Genomic DNA, 20,798 nt, shown 5'->3' with positions numbered 1-20,798 from the left:
TTAACCAGGAGACACAAAAAGTTGCAGCCAAATGAAAGGATAATTCACTGCTTCTCCTCAGAGAGGCAATTAAAGGAATTGGCAGAACTGGTTTCATCATGCATTTGAGGGCAACAGAAAAGATCCTTTTTGGGACTCGTGGTCATTTTATATTACAATACTCAAGATATATGTTTGGGGGAAAAAGGACATAGTGATGATTGCCTCTTGTAGAAGGTAAAATTGTGAAAAAACTGGCTAAGACTCTGTGAGTTAAATCAACATGTACTTAAACTTATTTCTATGTTAATTTTTTCTCACCTTCATCTATGAATTTCCCTCCCTCTTCTATCTAGCAAGTCATCTATTACAACGAAAGGAGAGGGAGTTCAAAACGCACAGGTTAGTGAAGGAATATGCAATAGTTTATACCCTCCATTCTAACACCTCAAGAGGCAGGTGCATTTTCTCTTCGCTAGTGTTCAACTTCTTGACGTTAGCTAGATGATGTAGCAAATAAAATGCTAGACTGGGAGTCAGAAAGATCAGATTTCAAATTTTTCTTCAGATGCTTACTAGCTCTGTGATCCTGGGTAAGTCACTTAACTTTTCTATAGGCATCAGTTTCATCATAAGTTTAAAAATGGGGTGGCTGCTAGCACTTCACAAGGATATTATGAGGATCAAATGAAATACATTTAAAGTGGTTTGCAAATCAGCTATAATGGTACAGCCTTAAACTTTGATTTTTTTTTTGGTTCTGTTGACATTTACATGATTGTAGATATTGTGTACATATGTTTTTTCATATTTTTGCTTTTGCTCAATTTTTGTGTGTTTAAAAAGATCTTTATATATATATTCTGCATTGTATCTTAGCATGTTGTAGTATTCCATTTTATTAATGTACAAGACAGCAAGCATTTATTAAGCCTTTTCTGTGTGTCAGGCACTGTGCTAAGGCTTGAAGTGCAAATACAAAGAAACAATCTCTTTTCTCAAGGAACTTACATCTAATAGGGGGAAAAAACGGAGATCTGGAAAAGGCAGTAGCAAAGGGAAGTGCTTGTGCTAGGTAAGAAACCAATGAAGCTTGACTGGCTGGGCCTCTACTTGAAATGGACTGACCCTCCCTATCCCTGAGGAACTCCTCAGTGCCCAGTGGGAGGAAGTAGCTGGCATAGTGTGTAGGAATGTGCCAAAGTGAAAAGGTCTCTGGGTGCTAAGGGAAGTTCCAGGATGAGAAGGCAGCAGAGTGGCAGAGTCCAGAGTCAGAAGCACAGCCAGGAGAGGATGTATCACAATTTGTTTAGCCATTTCTCAATTGATGGGCATGTACTTTATGTCCACATCTTTGTGGCCCCCCCCCCCCCCCACGGCTATAAATATTTTGATATATATGAGAATTTTCTTCGACATCTCTGGAATATGTAATTCTGGGATAAAGGCTGTTTTTTTTTTTTAAGCATAATTCCAAATTCTTTTTCAGAGTGGTTGTTATCAATTCATAACTCTACCAATCACATATCAGTGTGCATATTATTTTGCTACCCTTCAACATCGGCTGTTTCCCTCTTTTGTCATCTTCGCTAATTTGCTGGGGATAGGGTAAAATATGAAACTGGTGTTTTGGATCACTCTTTGAAATGGTTGTTAATAATTTGAAATTTTTTTTGAAAATTGTTCATATCTTTTGGCTTATCTACATGGGAATGGCGTGTGTGTGATTGTGATTGTCCCATGCATCTTGAACATCAGGCCCTTATCTGAGATTTTTGATGCAAAGATCTTTTCCCAGTCTTCAGCTTCCTCTCTTGTCCTAGTTGCATTCGTTTGTGTGGATGCTTTTCAATTTCATACAGTCAAAATTCTCTCTCTTTTTGGGTGGGGGACATGTGAATGCCTCTATATACTTTAATATTTGATGACTTCAATACAAAGATGGGCATAGGGGAAGATAACAAAATTATCTGTTGGAAACCTTGATTCTTCGATAACAAACAAGAGAGGACAGTCTTTGAGAGTAGGCATAAGCCTCCTGTTGTTATATCAGTTGTACTTTCTTTGAGGATAGAGTTGGGAGGTACTGGAGTAGATCTAGTAGTACCAGATAGTATCACAAGGAATGAAAGTGATTATTTTAAGTCAGGAAAAAGCGGGTTACAAATTTATAGTTTCCCAATAATTTAAGATCAAAACCAGTTTCAAATTAGGAAAAAAAAGTGAAAATGAGAAGAAAGTATGGCATGAAATTGAGGTAGCTCTTTTCTGACCTATTTTAATAAGCTGTTAATGATAAAAAATGTGAAATGGATTAAAGAACAAACTTTGGCTATCCCCATTTCTTAAGAAATTTTCACTGATATGAAAAAATCATTTGCCACAATGAGAACAAAAGAGCCTCAAAACTACCTAAGCTAGAAAACATTTGATCTCTTTGCTAAATAAAGAGAAATGCCATTTTATAATATAATTTCTTTGTATAATCGTATGCAGGTGAGTATTTGATTATTGATTATATTGCCTGAAACAGAAAGATGTACCGAAGAAACATTTACTGAAAGCTTGATGACAGATCCAATGAATTAAAATTAGGAGGTATTTAAGGATGAAATTGGAAGGAAGACAGCAAAAAACCTCTGTAGGGATTTGTTACAATGCAACTGCCATGTTTGGACTCCCAGTAGCAGCCCTTGAGGAAACATAGCCAATCAAGGTAGGAAGGGCAAGTACGCTAGATGGCTCAGTCACACAAGGACTGTTTCAAAGGAGACACAATTCTGAGGGTGTCAGGACTTCAATCTTGAGAATTGGAGAAGGGGGAAAGGTCAAGGGTCTTATAACACCCCATCACCTCCCTCCCCCAAAAGGGACAAAGGCTTCTGAGACTTAGTGATCTCTGTGAAGATCCACTTTGTGAAGGAGCAAGCTGACTTGGCAGTCTTGAGTCACACAGTTTGTAGTCACACACTACAAAGGTGTAGTAAATGAAAAATTTCACGTTCTTATGCTTTTTACAAAAACATTTTAACAGAAAGCATAAATTAATGGAGTAGACCAAAGTGCAGTCTCAAAGACCCTCTTCCAAAAAAGTTCTATATCTTGCATATGTCAGAAAGTTATAACAGTTGCATGAACTTTGACTCTGTCCAGCCAGTCAGTCAGCAAGCATTTATGAAGCACCTATCATGTGCTGGAGAGTATTATCAAGTGGTGCACAAACTGGGAAGAAAATGCATCCTTACCAAGGAGGTTGGTGTTATAAAGCTCAAGCATGTCCATTTCAGAGTCCAAATGGAAGATAGATTCCCTATGAATAGTAAAGTTTCCTACTTGTTTCTTTTGTGGATACCATTGTAATGTTATCACACAACACTGTAGTCTTTTAAATGAGATGCATAATCCAAAAATTTTAGCCTAGAGAAGCAACCTTAGAGTTAGGAAAAACTGGGAAGTTTCACCTCTGATGTATACTAGCATAATTTCCTAGTGGACTAGACAACTCCCTAAGACAATTCTGTTTCAGAATAAGAGCAAATCTGCATTGGTAGAAGGGGTTCCTTACCAGGAGCTCTCTATACCAATGAAATCACTGATTTAGTTTAAAAAAAAAAAAAGTGTTGATGAGGGGGAATAGGTACCCTAATGAATTGTTGGTAGGGTAGTGAACTGGTCTAACCATTCTGGAGAAGAGTTGGGGGGGGGGGGGGGAATTCTAACTAGCCACCCAGGAAAAAAACATGGATAAATAATCCTAATGTTTGGATGATGCTCTGTGGTTGAATGGGCAGCCTATAGAGAAGGTCCATCAGTGCTTAGATCTTGGGCAGATTCTCCAAATAGGTTTTAGGCCTAGAAATGAACAAGACAAGAGAGGATCTGGATTGCCTTTGGGGAATTAATGTAGTCTTTCTGATAATTGCAAACTTCTCTCAGACTCCAAGCCCGCTTTTAATAGCAGCATTCTTGCAGTGATTATAAGCTAGAAGCAGTGAGATGCCAACCTAAGAAGTTCTGGATGAGTTGTAATCTGCCTCGTCAGATAATAGTCACACTCAACTCCCAGATGCATTGACTTGGATCTTTTCTGGTTTGTTTCCACTGTTTGATACGAATTGAGAGCTGCATTGTGATAAATTGTCATAGTTTGAGAGTACATGCAGTTGTCTTTTTAAAATTAGCATGTCTACCTTGTATTATAAACATTGCTTAAGCTAAAATCATTATTTAAAATATAATCCTCATAATTACCACTTCTTTTAAATTATAAGTGCAAAAATAGTTGTCTTTACTGATGATTAGTGGAGAGGGAAGCAAATAAGCATTTATATAGTGCCTACTATGTGCACTGTGCTAAGGGCTTCTTACAAATATTTCATTTGATCTTCACAACAACCTGGCAAGGTAGATGCTATTCAGAAATTTGTATTAATTCAACTTTGTAATTGATTCTATATCTGCTTAAGTCACCTCTCTCTGTGTACTTTAGTTAAGTTCAGGAATTTAGCTTTCCCCTCTGAGCTAATTTAAAGGTCAGCCTGACCATAAAGCGCTGTAATTAAAAGGAAAAGCTTTTCATCTTCTGTATCTTTAAGTCCTGAAGCTACCTCTAAGAGATATATTGTCCCTGAACTGGCCTTGCACCATTAAGGAAAGCTGTTATCCCACTAACAAACCTTTCTAGATGCCAAAGAGTCTGCTAACTCCAATCCACAGCAAAGATTACAGGATGCAGATATGGATCCCATAAATCAATCAGCATTCCATAATGACAAGAGGGAAAGTGGTCACTAACCTTACAGGTGTACTAACTCACATTCCTCAGGAAATCCAGTCATAATGTTCCAGCCCCTGTAATGTCAGCCCTACCACCAGTCACATTATTTGCCATCTGGGATGATCCTTGTTCTTCTCTTGTACTTCCCAAAACTATATGAAAGCTAGTAGGCCCTCTCTGATGGTCTTTTATCCTTGAACAACTATCTTTGGACCTTTGAAGTTTACCTCAGTTTTCAAATATAACAGCATTATTATCTTGATTTTATATTTTAGGAAATTGAGGCAAACACAAATTAAGTGACTTCACCAGTCACGCATCTATTTGAATTCTGGTTTTCCTTCATCACTGAGTCACCAGTCGCCTTTCATTAGAAGATGATGATGGTTAAGATTAGTCAGTTAAACAATTTTTACAATTGACTAGAAATTAATGAGGGTTTAAGAATTTAAAATTTTCTTTACATTTCAGAAGAAAAGAACAGCTTGCATTTATTGGGTGTTGAGGAAAAGCATATAAAAAGTCTGCCCTGTTGTAGAGTTAATACCAAATTATCTAGAAATGTTTATTATCAAAAATTATGTATATTAAACTTAAAATCTGTCTGCTGCTTAGGTTAGATTAATATGATAATTAAATATTTACTAATAGGAACTTTGACTAGAAAGCATAGCTTGTTCTTTCTTTTCATGTTTACATGTAACATTCATCCATTTTTAAAGGAGAAGAGCTTACTTTTTATGTGCCTCAATTTCTTTTTTAAAATTTTTAAAATTTATTGTCAATTTATTTATTTTTAGTTTTTAACATTCATTTTCATAAGATTTTGGGTTCCAAATTTTCTCCCCATCTCTCCCCTCCTTCCACCCCAAGATGGTGTGTAATTTGATATAGGCTCACATATACATTCATATTAAACCTATTTTCACATTATTCATGTTGTAAAGAAGATTTAGAACCAATAGGAGGAACCATGAGAAAGAAGAAAAAACAAAAAGCAAAAGAAAATGAGAGCAAATAGTATGCTTTGGTCTGTATTCAGACTCCATAACCCTCTGCATTTTCTGTCCTGAGTCTTTTGGAGCTGTCTTAGGTCCTTGCTTTGCTGAGAGGGGCTAAGTCTGTCAAAGTTAGTCATCGCACAGTGTGGCTGTTGCTATACACAGTGTTTTCCTGGTTCTGCTCACCTCACTCAACATCAGTTCATGTAAGTCTTTCCATGTTTTTCTGAAGTCTTCCAGCTCATCATTTCTTATAGCACAGTAGTAGTCCGTTACATTGATATACCACAACTTGGTCAGCTATTCCCCCATTGATGGACATCCTTTCAGTTTCCAGTTTTGGCCACCACAAAAAGAGCTGCTATATATACATTTGTACATATGGGTCCTTTTCCCTTTTTTTATGCTCTCTTTGGGATACAGCCTTAGAAGTGATATTGCTGGATCAAAGTTTTATTGTTTTATTTATAGTTTCTGGGCACAGTTGTAGCCTTTTTGGGCATAGTTCCAAATTGCTCTCCACAATGGCTGGATCATTTCACAACTCCACCAATAATGCATTAGTTCCAATTTTCCCACATTTCCAGCATTTATCATTTTCCTGTTTTTGTTTGCATTTGATTTGCATTTCTCTGATCAATAGTGAATTAGAGTATTTTTTCATATGATTACAGATAGCTTTAATTTCTTCATCTGAAAACTTGTTCATATCCTTTGACTATCAATTGGGGAATGACTTGTATTCTTATAAATTTGACTTGGTTCTCTATATATTTTAGAAATGGGACCGTTAGCAGAGATGCTCGTAAAAATTCTTTCCCAGTTTCCTGATTCCCTCCTAATCTTGGTTGCATTGGCTTTATGCAAAAATTTTTCAGCTTAATGTAATCAAAATTATCCATTTTGCTTTTCATAATGTTCTCTATCTGTTGTTTGCTCATAAATTTCTTGCCTTCTCCATAATTCTGACAGGTAAACTGTTCCTTGTTCTCCCAATTTGCTAATAGTATCTAAATTGTCTGCCCATTTTGACTTTATTTTGCTATATACTGTAAGATGTTGGTCTATGCCTAGTTTCTACCATAGTCTTTTCCAGTTTTCCCAGCAGTTTTTGTCACATAGTGAGTTCTTATCCCAGAAGCTATGGTCTTTGGGTTTCTCAAACAATAGATTACTGTAGTCATTGACTACTGTGTCTTGTGTACCTAACCTATTCCACTGATTCATAGGAAAGGTCTTATTTCTTAGTACGAAATAGTTTTGGTGGTTGCTGCTTTATAATACAATTTATGATCTGGTATGACTCAACCACCTTCCCTTGCATTTCTTTTCATTATTTCCTATGATATTCTGGACCTTTTGTGTTCTTCCAGGTGAATTTTGTCTTTCAATTTGTGTTTTACCCTCTGGTTCTAGAATTTCAGAGCTGTTTTCCTGGATAATTTCTTGAAAGTTGATGTCTAGGCTCCTTTTTTTTTTTTTTTTTTAATCGTGGCTTTTTCAGCTAGTCCAATAATTTTAAAATTCTCTCTCCTGGATCTATTTTCCAGGTCAGTTGCTTTTGCAGTGAGATGTTTCACATTGGCTTCTATTTTTTCATTCTTTTGATTTTCTTTTATAATTTCTTGATTTCTCATAGTCATTAGCTTCCATTTATTTTATTCTAATTTTTAAGACATTATTTTCTTCAGTGAACTTTTGGACCTCCTTTTCCATTTGGCCCATTCTGCTTTTTTAAGGCATTCTTCTCCCGTTTGACTTTTTGGACCTCTTTTGCCATTTGGGTTACTCTATTTTTTTTAAGATTATTTTCTTCACTATTTTTGGGGTCTCCTTTAGCAAGCTATTTGCTCATTTTTCAGGATTTTCTTGCATCACTCCCATTTCTCTTCCCAAATTTTCTTCTACTTCTCTTACTTGATTTTCAGAATTTTTTTTGAGCTCTTCCATGACCTTTGACCAATTCTTATTTTTTTTTTTTTGGAGGCTTTGAATGTAGGAATTTTGACTTTGTTGTCTTCTTGGAGTTATATGTTTTGATCTTCTTTGTCACGAAAGTAAGATTCTGTGGTCTGAGTTGTTTTTTTTCCCCCTGCTCTTTGCTCATTTTCCCAGCTAATTGCTTGACTTTTAAACTCTTTGTTAAGTTAGGACTCTGTTTCCAGTGCTGAGGTTATACTGTTTTAAGCTTCAGGGGTTTTGTGCAGCTCTTTTCAGAGATGCATCTAGGGACCTGTAAATTTTCAGTTCTTCCAAGGTGATATGGTCAAAGGAGAGGTATTTATTCATTTTCTGTCCTGTGCTCTGCTCTGTGAGTGACCACAAGTGTTCTTTTTCTGCCTTGAAACCTTAAGGAAGATTCTTTCTTCACTGCCATTACAAGCTTTGCCACCTCAGTTTTTCTCCTTGCCCCAGGACTGTCACCCAAGACTGCAACCCAGATCCAAGCATAGGCGAAGCAAGAGAATCCTTCCTCAGTGCCAGCAAAGAGATCCCTACAATCTCCCTCCTAATCAACTGCTTGATCCCTCCCCCCCATCACCACCATCGAAGAGCTCCAGAAACAGCTGCCACTACCACCACCCTGAGGCTGGGACTGGACTGTGCTCCTCTCTCACCCAGGTCTGACAGACCTTTCCTACTAACCTTGTAGAGAAGGCTGGAAACCACCGCAGCTGTCAGTGATTCAGTCCCTGAAGGCCTACTCCAGGTTCGTTGGAACCTGTCTGTGTTGGCATGTTTTGTGCTGGACTGTGCTCCTCTCTCAGACCTTTCCTGTCGACTTGCTAGCTTCTCTTGGCGTCATTTTGTGGCTTCTGCTGCTGCAGAATTTGTTTAGTCATTTTTCGCAGGTGTTTAGAGGGGTTTGAGGGAGAGTTCAAGTAAGTCCCTGCTTTTATTCTGCCATCTTCACTCTGCCCCTTCCTGAGCTACATTTTTAGAGGGAACTGGTCATCATTTCTCCCCTCTTCCCACTTTTCAATCCAAATGGAATATGGTAGAAGGAGAAGGGGCCGCTAGGAAACGTCTCTGATTTGCAGTGTGGTAAAATCCATAGCTGCTTTGCCATTGTTCTGGGAAAGTATTTTCCAGATTTCACCTTCTGCTCCCAGTGTGTTCAGCTCCAGTAGGTGGGCTTCTTACCCACATTTTGCTACATCAGACCACAGGGGTTTGTGCCCAAATGAATGAGAGTTGTTGGTAAGATGAAACCACTCAAAGCTCAACTCTCAAATCCCTCTCAAATGGAGTCTTACCTGATATCTGTACCTGATGACTAAATCATTTAATTTTTTTTTAAAAAGGCAGATACCAACTTATGTGCTTTTATTTTTTCTCACCAAGTACCACCAGCTTCATGAAGCCTTTGCTAGGCCTCCTAGCTGCTATGGTACCAACTCCTAGATCAACCTCATGCATTTGATATAGTCAGTGTCTTTTTAAATTTGCACAAGTTTTCTTTCCTAGTAAGTTGTAAACTCCTTAAAGTCTGGGAATGGAACTTTTCATCTTTGTATTCCCAGTCCCTAGCAGTGTCTTGCATATGTAGTAGGAATTCAGTAATTATTGATTTAACATTTGGACCTGAAAACGGCAACATCTGACCTCATCCAAAAGCTTTAGTTGAATACTTGTTCACTGACTGATAAATTAAAAGTACAGTCCTATTAGGGAGCTTTCATTCTAATTCTGGAGACAAACATGAAGCACTTAGAAAACACAGGATAAGGCAGTGTTCTACAAGCTAGGTCCAAATACGTTGGAAACTTATAAAATAAGGAAATAATTGTTGTAGAGTGTAAAGCTAAATAGGGCCAACTTAAAGGAGAAAAACCTTAACCTTGACGACAGTTAAAAACATGGATTTGTGGATAGGAGTGTTTGCGAAATAGTATAGGATGATGTTCATTAATTATTCTCCTTCTAATAGCCATATCATGGAAGCAGAATAAAACCTTGAATTTAAGATGCAGATTCAGCACTTTGTAGGAAAGAAATGAAATTCTTTGTTCATTCTTCATTTTTATTTTAAAAAATATAAGCCAAGTTATGCAAAAGTATGGGTTTTTTGGTTTTTAGTTACACTTCTGGAAAAACAAATAGTTATAAAAATCTTGTGGTTTTTAAACTTGAAAATTTGCCACAGAAGTTGAACTGAACCACAAATCTGCACAGAAATGAATTTCTCTCCTAACTTGAGTAGCTATAGCTTGACCATATAGGGGAAAAATCAGGTAAATACATAATGAACGTGAGAATCAGGTTCATGTGAATCTTTTTTTTTTTTTTTTTTGAAAAGGACATGATGAAAATGCCTTCATAGACTGCATAAGTTTGAATTTCCGTATTTAGTGACTTCATGTAACTTGATGCACATTAGAGGTTTAAATATAAGTTATCTGTCTCCAGTGGATTCCAAGTAAGATGAACATGGGGAGACCAGGAAGAAGATGGCTTATTGGCTGGGTAATCTGGAGAAGCTTAGAAAGATGATAAGTTGAAACTGAGTTTCCAAGTGTTCTTAGGATTTATTTGGTGATTTATTTGGAAAGGCTTAGAGATATAAATTATTTTTTTCCCTCAATTGTATCAATAGGTGAGTGGTGGCAGGACCCTGAACTTGACTTACCATGACATAAACTTACTACGTTACATCCTTGGGAGCAGCTCTGGATTTGAACCAGAGGGAGTGAAAGGTGGTTTGGCAGTTTGATGGAATTGTGGATATTGCTTCTATATGTGCCTTTTGATTTGATGCTCTTAACTCCAGCCTAAAATGAAAGCATTATGGATCTATGTGTAGGATATAAGGCATTGATCCAGTACTTTGCTGTAACGTGAAGAATGTCACATAGTTAGAGGATTCTAAACATAATTTACTGTGTGTGTGTGTGTGTGTGTGTGTGTATAAAATATATACATATGCAAGTGGATTCTACATAGTAACTTATTTCAGTCTGGTGTTTTTAATTTGTCATTATCTGCTTAATAAAAGTTGCCATCATAATTTGAGTCTGAATAAGAGCTTTGTATTCTGATAGTGTTTACAGCAACTGGGTGTTGGGAAAATTTATATCAGGTTTATAACTTTCCACACTAGTAAATTTACCCATTGCTCACATTCTTAATCAAATGTTTGCTCTTGACCAGGAGCACCACATCATTTTGTTGAAACCAAATTGTTATATTTGATAATTTAATTATATTTAATTTCTGCAAGGCTTATGCATTTGTTTTTCATATTCAGATTTTTCATCCTGGCATCCATTTTAAAGAAAATTATTCTAACCAGTCTTGCACTGACTTAACTATTGTAAGATGTCACTGTTTGTAAGGAACAATAGAAAAAAATTGTGATGTGAGAGAGAGAAAAGACTGGAGCCAGTTTGAACTGGCAAAAAAAAAAAATCACAGAAGCTAAGAGTCGGAAGTGACCTCAGAGGTCATCTAATTCAATACTTACTTGAATAGAAACTCCATTGCAACATTACTGACAAATGGTCTTAAGCTTCTGCTTTTGAAGATGTCTTGTGGGGAAAAATAGCAGATTCTTACAGTTAGAAAAGATCTCAGAGGTTATTTAGTTCAGTTTATACTTGAGTAACAACTCCTTCAATATATTGTACAAGTGGTCTTCAAATCTTTGCTTGAAGACCTCTAATGATAGGGAACCCATTACCTCTAGTGGCAGATTTGTTCCATTTGAAAGCGGGGGTGGTGGGGTGGGGGGGGTGGAAGGCACGATAGTTCTTACTGTTAGGAAATTTATATCAAGCCAATATTTGCCTCCATCCTAGGCTCAGAGATCACTGATGATGATGACTGCAGCTATGAAATTTAAAGATGCTTGCTCCTTGAAAGGAAAGCTATGGCTAATCTGGACAGTATCCTAAAAAGCAGAGACATCATCTTGTTGACAAAAGTCCATATAATCAAAGCTGTGGTTTTTTCAGTAGCAATGTAAAATTGTGAGAGTTGGACTATATTGTACTGGAGACTTTTGAGAGTCCCTTGGACAACAAGGATATCAAGTCAGTCAATACTTTAAAAAATTCAGGCTAATCACTGCTAGGTCAAATACTCAAGCTTAAATACTTCGGCCACATGATGAGAATACTGGAATCACTGGAAAAGACTGATGTTGGGAAAGATGGAAGGCAAAAAGAAAAGGAGGATGGCAGAGGATGAGGGGGATAGATAATATCATGGATACAATGAACATGAGTTTGGACAACAAACATGAGCTTGGACGGACTTCAAGAGATAGTGGAGGATAGAAGGACCTGGTGTGCTGTGTGTCCATGGGGTCATGAAGAGTCAGATACTGCTGAACAAGGACAGCCCTGTATCCTTTGTTTCTAGTTCTTCCCTCTTGAGCAGACCAAAACCAATCAAATCCTTTTCTGTGAGATAGCACTTACAACAGCTGTCATGTTTTTTTCTTAAGTTTTTTCCAGATTAAAAGTCCTTATTTCCTTAAACCAATCTTCCTATGGCATGAATTTGATGCTTTTGACCATCCTGGTTGCTCTCCTCTGGATGTACTTTTAATGACCTTCCTAAAATGCAGCACTCCATGTGTGATATGACCAGGGCAGAATATAGTGGCACTATCACCTCCCTATTCCTGTATGGTACATTTCTCAGTGCAGCCTATATTTGCATTAGTATTCTTGGCTATTATCATACACAGTTGCCTTGCAGTCTAGCAAAACCCCCAGATTTTTTTTTTTTTTTTGAGTAGAGAACTGCTCTCTGACTTAGATGTACCCCATTTTGTACTGGTGAAGTTTTTTTTTTTTTAACCTAAAACCCTTTATCCTTTTAAATTTCAGCTCATTTGATTCAACTTGCTAGCCTGTCTTTTTTTTTTTTTTTTTAATTCTGCCTGCCATGTGCTATCTGCCAATTCAGTAACCAGGCCCTATCACTGATAAAAATGTTAAACAGCTTAAGACCTAGAATAGATCCCTGAGGCGCACTGTACTGAAGATCTTCCAAGTTGACATCAAACCATTAATAACAGATAAGTCTAGCTATGCAGCTAGCAGCATTGACGTAATTATACTAATTATGCTGTTATCAAGCGCACATTTCTCCATATTTTCCATGAGAGACTTCTAAAAAATGTCTTAAATACAGACAAGATCAGCAGCATTTTCCTGACCTACTGGTCTAGTAACTCTTATCAATAAAAAGACGATTACCTGTTTTTGATAAGTCATATTGGCTTTTGGTGCTAATTGATTACTTTTCTAGTTAAATAGCTCCTTTTAATGACATATTCCAGAATTTTGCTAAGAATTCAGATAAAAATCATTAACCTATAGTTTATGGATTCTATTTTCATCCCTTTTTGAAAAAATTGACATCTCCTCTTCCTAATTCTCTAGTGCACCTCCTGTTTTGTATGATCTTTCAAAGATGACTGAAAAGAACTCAGCAGTATCATCTCTCAGATCATTTAGTAGCTGAAGTCCTCTTAAGCAACCTGTTATATTTCTGGATAGCTCTAAGTTTTAGGGATTTAAAAAAGATATCAGGTTAATCTACCTTCTTTCCACTTTGACTAAATGCGCTCTGTCTGTTCTAACCAAACAACAAATCTTATTCTTCCACTTGATAATTTCAAGATTAGTGAATTTGGGTTTTTTTTCTTTTAAACTGTAGGGCATCTTTACTTTTCTATGAGATAAACATAGTTACGTAAGACTTTTGATCCATTCTTAAGCAGGTTATTTTAAATGTGTAAATAAAGGAACTGATATAACTTTTAGAGTGTACTTTTTGGTTTTATAGTCCATGTAGAATGAGGAATCAGACTGATCCTTATATGTGCTTGTCTGAAATTAGGATTTCATTAAGCTTTCTTTCATGGAATATCAAACCTGAACTGTGCAATGATTTGTGGTAGGGATTGATGTAAATAAGACACATCTCTTGACCTGAAAGAGCTTACCATCTGGTGGGGGAGGGGAAAGATGAATGAGTGCATGATAGAGAGTAAAAAGTGCTGTGAATGAAAGGCTTCTTTCATGGTTGGAATTCTTAAAAGAATTGGATTTTTAATATGTACAACCAAATGCCAAATTGAAAAAGAAATTTACTGTTTTTCTTTTTTGAGCCATTAAGTAGACATTAAATGGGGCTCAACTAATTCTGATTTGTAGTAACCCAACTGAAAACTAGCCAAGTTTCTAATAGTCTATGAAAAAAGGTTTGGTAAGTAAATTGAGAGTATAGAGAAGATTTCAGGGAAAGACGTTTAATCTTTAATAGAACAAAATGTTTTTAAGGACTTCAGCACGTAGTTGGTATGAAAATGTAGTATTTGTTAAAACAAGACAGACTAGCTGGACCTGTACTTAAAAATGCTGTGGGGGGGGGAGGGGGTGGGAGGGTGTGGGGGTGTTTAAAATGGCTTGCTTGTAATTTGATGTTTTCAAAAGTTTGTACTTGTTTCTCTCATAGTTGATAAAAAAAAAAATAGCCTTGTATATCTATATTTAAGTATAATAAAAGCCAAAATGACTGGTTAGGTAAGTTTGGCCAAAAAAAAAAAAAATAGGTTTAAGACTTTGTGGGAAAGAAACTAGTAAAAAATTGGAGGAGGAAGCAGATTATTCAAAACAAACATTTATTAAGCTCACATTGTATGTAAGATACTCTACTGGTTGCTGGGGACACAAATACAAACAATGAAACAAACTCTACTCGCAAGTACTTGAACATTCTAATGGTGGAAACGAGAAGTACACGCGTAGATATATATTGCATAAATATAAGGTGAATAATACAAATGCATGCATAGTATTTAGATTAAAATTTTGTGAGTGAGGGCATTAGCTAACAATTGAGACCATCAGAAAAGACTTCGTGCAGAAGATGGTTCTTGAGCTGTATCTTTTAAAGGGAGAGAGGGACTCTGAGGTGGAGATAACGAAGAGAATACATTCCAGGCGTGTGAGAGAACCAGTGTTGGGAAAATCCAGGGAAAAGAGAGTATCTAGGAAGAGAGGGTGGTCAGGGGTATTGGTAGAGAAAGATGAGGACTGAGAACTCCTTTGGATTTAGCAAATAAAGCATTTTCATTGGTAACTTTGGAGGCAGCACTCTCAGTTGAGTGTCAGATGGCAGAGTTGAGGAATGAATGAGGAAGTTGAGGTAGCTGTAGACAGCTTTTTCAGATAGTATAGCTGAGAAGAAGAGGAGATATAAAAGGGCCTGTAGGTTAGGGTTAATTAGAATTCAGTATGAGGATACTAGGTTTTAGTTATCAGTACTGCTTCTGCCCCTTGGTTGCAAAAAGTTTTAGAAATATATCTTTTTAAATTGCTGTTAAATTCAGTTTAACAACACTGATCTTTTGAGAGGCAGTTATGGCAGTGTGGATAAAAAAACTGGCCTTGCAGCTAGGAAGAATTGGGTCCCAGTTTTCTGTTGCACATTGGCCTTGTGACCCTGGGAAAGTCATTTAACTTATCAATATTTTAGCCAACTTCCTAAGACCCTAAGTTGCAGAGCAAGTACCAACCTGTATTTTTAGAAGGGATTTCCTTATTTGGGGAATGTCTGAAATCATAAGGACAGTCCCAACACTCCAACCTCCTATTCTGTTCTCCAGCAGGAAAGAAATTATTTTAGCATACCCTCTCTTACTTTCTTTTTGCTTATATTTACAAAGCCTTTTCTATTTTCTTAGAAATAATACAGTTTCCAAAGTGGCAGAAGGTTCAGTTGGGGAGTAGGGGAGATGTAAGGGGAAGATTAAAAAAGAGTCAGTGACTTATAGGAATTTTATTTCAATCATTCAGTAAGTACTTACTGAATTTGAGTCACTGGTGTACACAAAGACAAAACTGCCCTTAAGCTTACATTCTACAAGAATGCAGGTAAAATATAATATGCCAGCAGGTTAGAATGTATAATTATTTGAGGAGCAAGAATACTCAGAACTAATTGCATTAAGGAGGATTTCTGTAAGAGGTAAGTTGACCCTGAAAGGGATCCTAAAAGGCAGAGTGCATTCCTGGAATGAGAGCAGCCTCTGGAAAAGGCTCTGTGATAGAAAATGAAGTGCTGACTTTGGACAATAACAAGTAGACCAGTATGGTTGGAATGTAGGATGCATGAATGAGAATAATATTCAGGAAGCCCAGAAAGGTAGTGTGAAGGCAGGTTGTAAAAAGTTTTTTTTATCTTAAAGTGAGAAGTTTGTATTTTATTCTAGAGGTAGTAGGGAGCCACTGAAGGTTCTCAAGGCAGGAAGTGGGTGTGTACTTAAGGTAGATTATTTTGGTAGCTGTGTGGAAAACAGAGTTGTGTGAGGAGACAGAGAGAGAGACTCTAAATTGGAAATCTAAAGCTTTTACAGTAGTCTGAGAGGATATCATGATAGGTCCTAAAATAGGGTGATGGTTAGCCATGCAAGTAGAAAAAAGGGAATGAATGTGAGAGATGTTGAATATACAAAAACAGGACTTGACAACTGATTGGAGAATGTGGAGGAGTGAGGAGACAAGGGTGCCCCTAAAAGGTTGTAATTTTGGCTTTCTGCAGTTTGTTGGTGCCCTCCATCAAAGAGCAGAGTTTATAGTCTGATGATGGTGATGAAAGATATTGAGTTCAGTTTTGGACATATTGGGTTTGAGATGCATGTGAAACATGCGGTTGGAGATACCTGACAGGCAGATGGTGATGTGAAAATGGAGCTGGTTAGATACAGATTTGGAAGTTATTTCCATAGAGACATTAATTGAAACGATGGGAAATTATGAGATGATAGAGAGGGTAAATAGGTAGAAACAACCAAGAATGGAACTTGAGGATATAATGACTAGTAGCTGTATTTTTAAAAATTGTTCTAGTTAGGGATAGCTAGGTGGCACTGTGGATAGAGCACTTAGCCCTATAGGAGTCAGGAGAATCTGAGTTTAAATGTGACCTCAGACACTTACTAGTTGTGTGACCCTGGGCAAATCACTTAACCCCAATTACCTCAAAAGAAAGAAAAAGAAAAATTAGTTTAGTTACATGATCCTTGAGTAGCTGAAATAATTATCTTTCCCCCTAAACCCTCCATCCCAGCCAAACATCTCTGTTACTACTGAAAGTACCATTGAATCCTTCAAGTCACTTAGGCTCACACATTGAGACTCTTCACTTGCATTCAATTTGTTGCCAGTCCTGTCTATTTTACCTTCGGAAGTGATCCCTCAGATGTCCCTTCTCATATCTGATCCTGCTCTCTCCCTAATGCAGGCCCTCATCTCTGACCTTGTTTATTATAATAACGTGATGCTTGATCTCGCTGCTTAAAGTCTCTCTTCAGTACATCCTATACTCAGCTGTCAAATTGATTATCTTAAAAGTACAGATCTGGTATGTCATCCCCTATTCAGTAAACTCCAATGGCTCCCTATCACCTCCAGGTTCAAACATAAATCCTCTCTTTGACGTTCAAAACCCTTCACATTCTGGCTCCCTTTTACTTGTCTCATCATTTAATACATTATTCTTTGACGCATACTTTGGCATCCATTGACACAGAACTTCCTAATCTTCCTTACACAAATAGTCTATCTCCAGACTCTGGGCATTTTTACTGATTGTCCCCTTCATGCCTGAAATACTTTCCTACCTCATCTCCACTTCCTGTCTTTCTTGTCTTCCTTCAAGTCCTAGCTGAAATACTATTTTCTGTGGGAAGACTTTCTTGGTTCCCCTTAATGCTAGTCCCTTCCCTCTATTAATTTATTCTGTATATAGCTTATTTTTACATTGATTTTTGTTTGTTTGTTTTCTCCCCCATTAGACTTTGAGCTCTTCGAGATCGGGGGCTGTCTTCTGCCTTGCTTTGTATACCCAGTGCTTAGCACAGTACTTGTATATAGCAGACACTTAATAAGTGCTTGTTGACTGACTAGTTTGCTGTAATAATGTCTAGTGGTTATCAAATTGATATTGCTAAAACACAGACCTGACCACTTTTCTCTATTTAAAAAATCTTCACCCCTGTAGCCCCTCCTCTGAGTGAATGGCTCCTTATGGAACCTCCATGTTAAGGAGGGTGCCTAGGCTAATCTTATTTCATTCCTCTCCAGGCTGCATTTTGGTCTTTCTCTACATGCCCAGAAGGGTACTTCTGTGTCTCATACCCCACTTCCCTGTAACGCTAGTGTGATACCCATAACGGCTGCTATGGATATGCATGCATGTTTCCAGGGTAAATTCACAAAATATAAACTCTCTTCCTCAAAGAAGAAACCAAGACATTTATTCAAATACCAGAAAGCCAAATTCGTCATAGCAACCAAGATCTATACACATTATCAGTGCAGGGAGAATGGCCATCCCCAAGCCTTCCCTCAGTCAGGCCTCCTCACAAACAAGCTCCCTTAGGCAAAATCACTCCCCTTCTCACTCAGGCTAGCTGCTCTGTCTCAGCTCTGCCTCACTCTCTTTCAGTTCTGCCCTTCCTGCTCCACCTATTAGGCAAGTTCCTTCCACCATGGACTTCATCTGACTCAAACTGTGGGCTGGGCCAAGCCAAAGCTCAAAGCAGGTCACATGAACCTATTAAGGGGCCGAGAAGATCTTCAAATTGCCTTACCATTACATCCCCCCACCACAGCTTCTTTTTAATGTGTTGTCTTTTCTCAATGGAATTAAGCTTCCAATCGACAAGGAATGTCTTTCTACCTGTATTTGTATTCCCACAGTTTAACAATGGTGCCTGGACACATAATAAGCACCTAATAAATACTTTTTGAGTGGTTGACATTTTTCCCTACTTAGGGGAAAATATTGGTGCCTATTGGCTATAACTTTTTTTTTTTCTATAACTTCTTGAGAGAAGGGAGTCAGTCTTGAGAGAGCAGTCAGAAATAGATGTATCTGATAAGTAATTTGACCCTTTTGGGGGATTAAGAAGGCTAAAGAAACAATTTACATTGTATGTCATACTCCTGTTTCATGGGAAGTGTTATATAAAATCAGTATTTTAAGCAAAATGGGACCTTAGAACTCATTTAGACCAACCCTTTCATTCTACAGATGAGGAAATAGACACAGAGAAGTAAAATAATGTCCTTAATGTTACACCAGTAACAAGTGGCAGAGCTGTGACTAAACTCTGATATTGTGATTCTAAATACGGTACTTCTTTTACTGATTATCTAACATGTGGAATGGAAACAAGAGACCAGTATATTTTAAGATTGTTGTTGTTGGCAGGTTGTTATAATTTGGAAAATGGTAGGAAACATTTGTCATCTTTATATGAATTTTCTTGTGTAGAAATGTGTGTGAGAGCATTTTTGCTGTAATCAGTAAATCTGTAATGTAAGTCTCTGACTTAACCTAATTTGACAGAAATTCCAGTTTCAGTCCGGTAGAAAACTGATAGACTTTCCCACCTTGGTGAAATCCAAGCTTTCTCTAGGGTCTTTCTGTGGAGAATATTAAAGAAAGACTTCAGATTCCACTTAAGCCATGTTTATGCCATACTCTTCTGGCTTTAAGAGCTTAACCTTGCTTGTGCTCCAAGGTTAAACTAGAATTCAGCCTTCTGTTTTTAGAAAGTTAGTAATTAGAGGAGAAAGATTTAAACTTTTTAATTTATGGAATTTTATTTTTTTAGTCACACTAACAGCAGCAGCTGATGGTATAGTAGATAGAGTGCTGGGTCTGGAGTCAGGAAGACTCCAAGGTCAAATCTAGCCTCAGACACTTTACTAGCTCAGTGACCCTGGGCAAGTTATTTAACCTGTTCCTAAACTGTGAAATGAGGACAGTAATGTAGCATCTATCTTCCAGGGTTCATACTGACTGACATGGTTTTCCTGTCTTTCCTTTCTTAACAGTTGGAAGATGGACATACTTTATTTGATTATAATGTTGGACTGAATGATATAGTTCAGCTGCTGATACGTTCTGAACCTGATGGTCCTACCACTTCAGTACAGACTAAGGGTGGTGAGGTAAAATCCCGTTCTAAGAGTACCAGCAAAAATAAAGCCAAGAAAACAAGTAGTGGATTTTCCAATCAGCCTTCTACATCAACTCGTTCATCTCTTACTGATCCAGGGATTGGAGTATATAAGGTAAGTGTTATTTTCATGTTTTAAAAATTGATATACAAGTATAAGAACTATTGGTCTCTTCCCTGACTATATTTGAATGTTTAAAACAGTAAGAAATCTGTTGAAAAGTAAGTATTTGAATAATGTCCTGTTTTTCAGCTAATTTGCACAAAGGGGCCAGTGTGAGAGTTATTCCTCATATTGAATGAATTGGGATACAGGTTTTAGTTCATTAGGATCATGTTTGAAAGACAGCAGTCTTCTGCTCTTAAGGATATACTATTCAAAGCTTGGCAATTATTTTAAAGAATATAATTCTTAGGATGTCAGAGTATCAATAGAAAAGACCAATATATAATATGTTCTTTGTAGTTGTAGCCAATTTTTTTTTGGTTATACAGTTTACCATCAGAGTAGGGAAATATAGATTGAAAGAAAATGTTCATTTCTTGTTTCTAAAAAAATTGTGTTGATCTATTCAGTAACTATAATATAGTTAATTTCCATTTTTGCAAAACTCTCCTCCCTCTCCTCTGTTATCTCATCATGCTGCTTCCCCCTAAAAGTCAGTACTGGCATGAAAACTTCTGTTTTCATTTACTTTCCTTAAAAAATATCATACTATAAACATATAGCCTTGGAATAGAAATGTTTTTCTTTACCTCCTTTTCCCTTTAGCTCTTTATCCTGAGCAGCAAAGAAGAAAAACTATATTGTGAAGAAGTAGAAAAAATGGAAATAAGATCACTCCAAAAAACAGTATTGTTTATGCCCAAGGGATTTGATGCACGTAAGCCCCTGACAGTGAAATAGGCTAGATAAATCTAGTATTCCTTTTTATTTAGAGTGATAGTGTGAAACTTCATGCCAAAATTGACCTAATTTTCCTTTTCTTTAAAGTTTCTAGGGTGATATGTCAGGAAAATTATGTAGATTTATACCTGGATTTCAGCAAGT

The 20,798-nt window shown here is 37.1% G+C and overlaps 1 protein-coding gene across 1 annotated transcript in view; it reads left to right on the top strand.

Annotated features, from left to right (window-relative positions):
- The window catches only part of UHRF2 (ubiquitin like with PHD and ring finger domains 2), a 157,973-nt gene that overhangs the window by 17,786 nt on the left and 119,389 nt on the right, over positions 1-20,798 (top strand). Inside the window, exon 2 of the mRNA XM_072596937.1 lies at positions 19,623-19,862. Coding sequence (XP_072453038.1) covers positions 19,623-19,862 — 240 coding nt within the window. The remainder of the gene's footprint in view (positions 1-19,622; positions 19,863-20,798) is intronic.

This window comes from Notamacropus eugenii, chromosome 1 (assembly GCF_028372415.1).
Source record: "Notamacropus eugenii isolate mMacEug1 chromosome 1, mMacEug1.pri_v2, whole genome shotgun sequence".
NCBI lineage: Eukaryota > Metazoa > Chordata > Mammalia > Diprotodontia > Macropodidae > Notamacropus > Notamacropus eugenii.
Note: the sequence above shows the minus strand (reverse complement) of the source record. Positions and strands in the feature narration are given on the sequence as shown.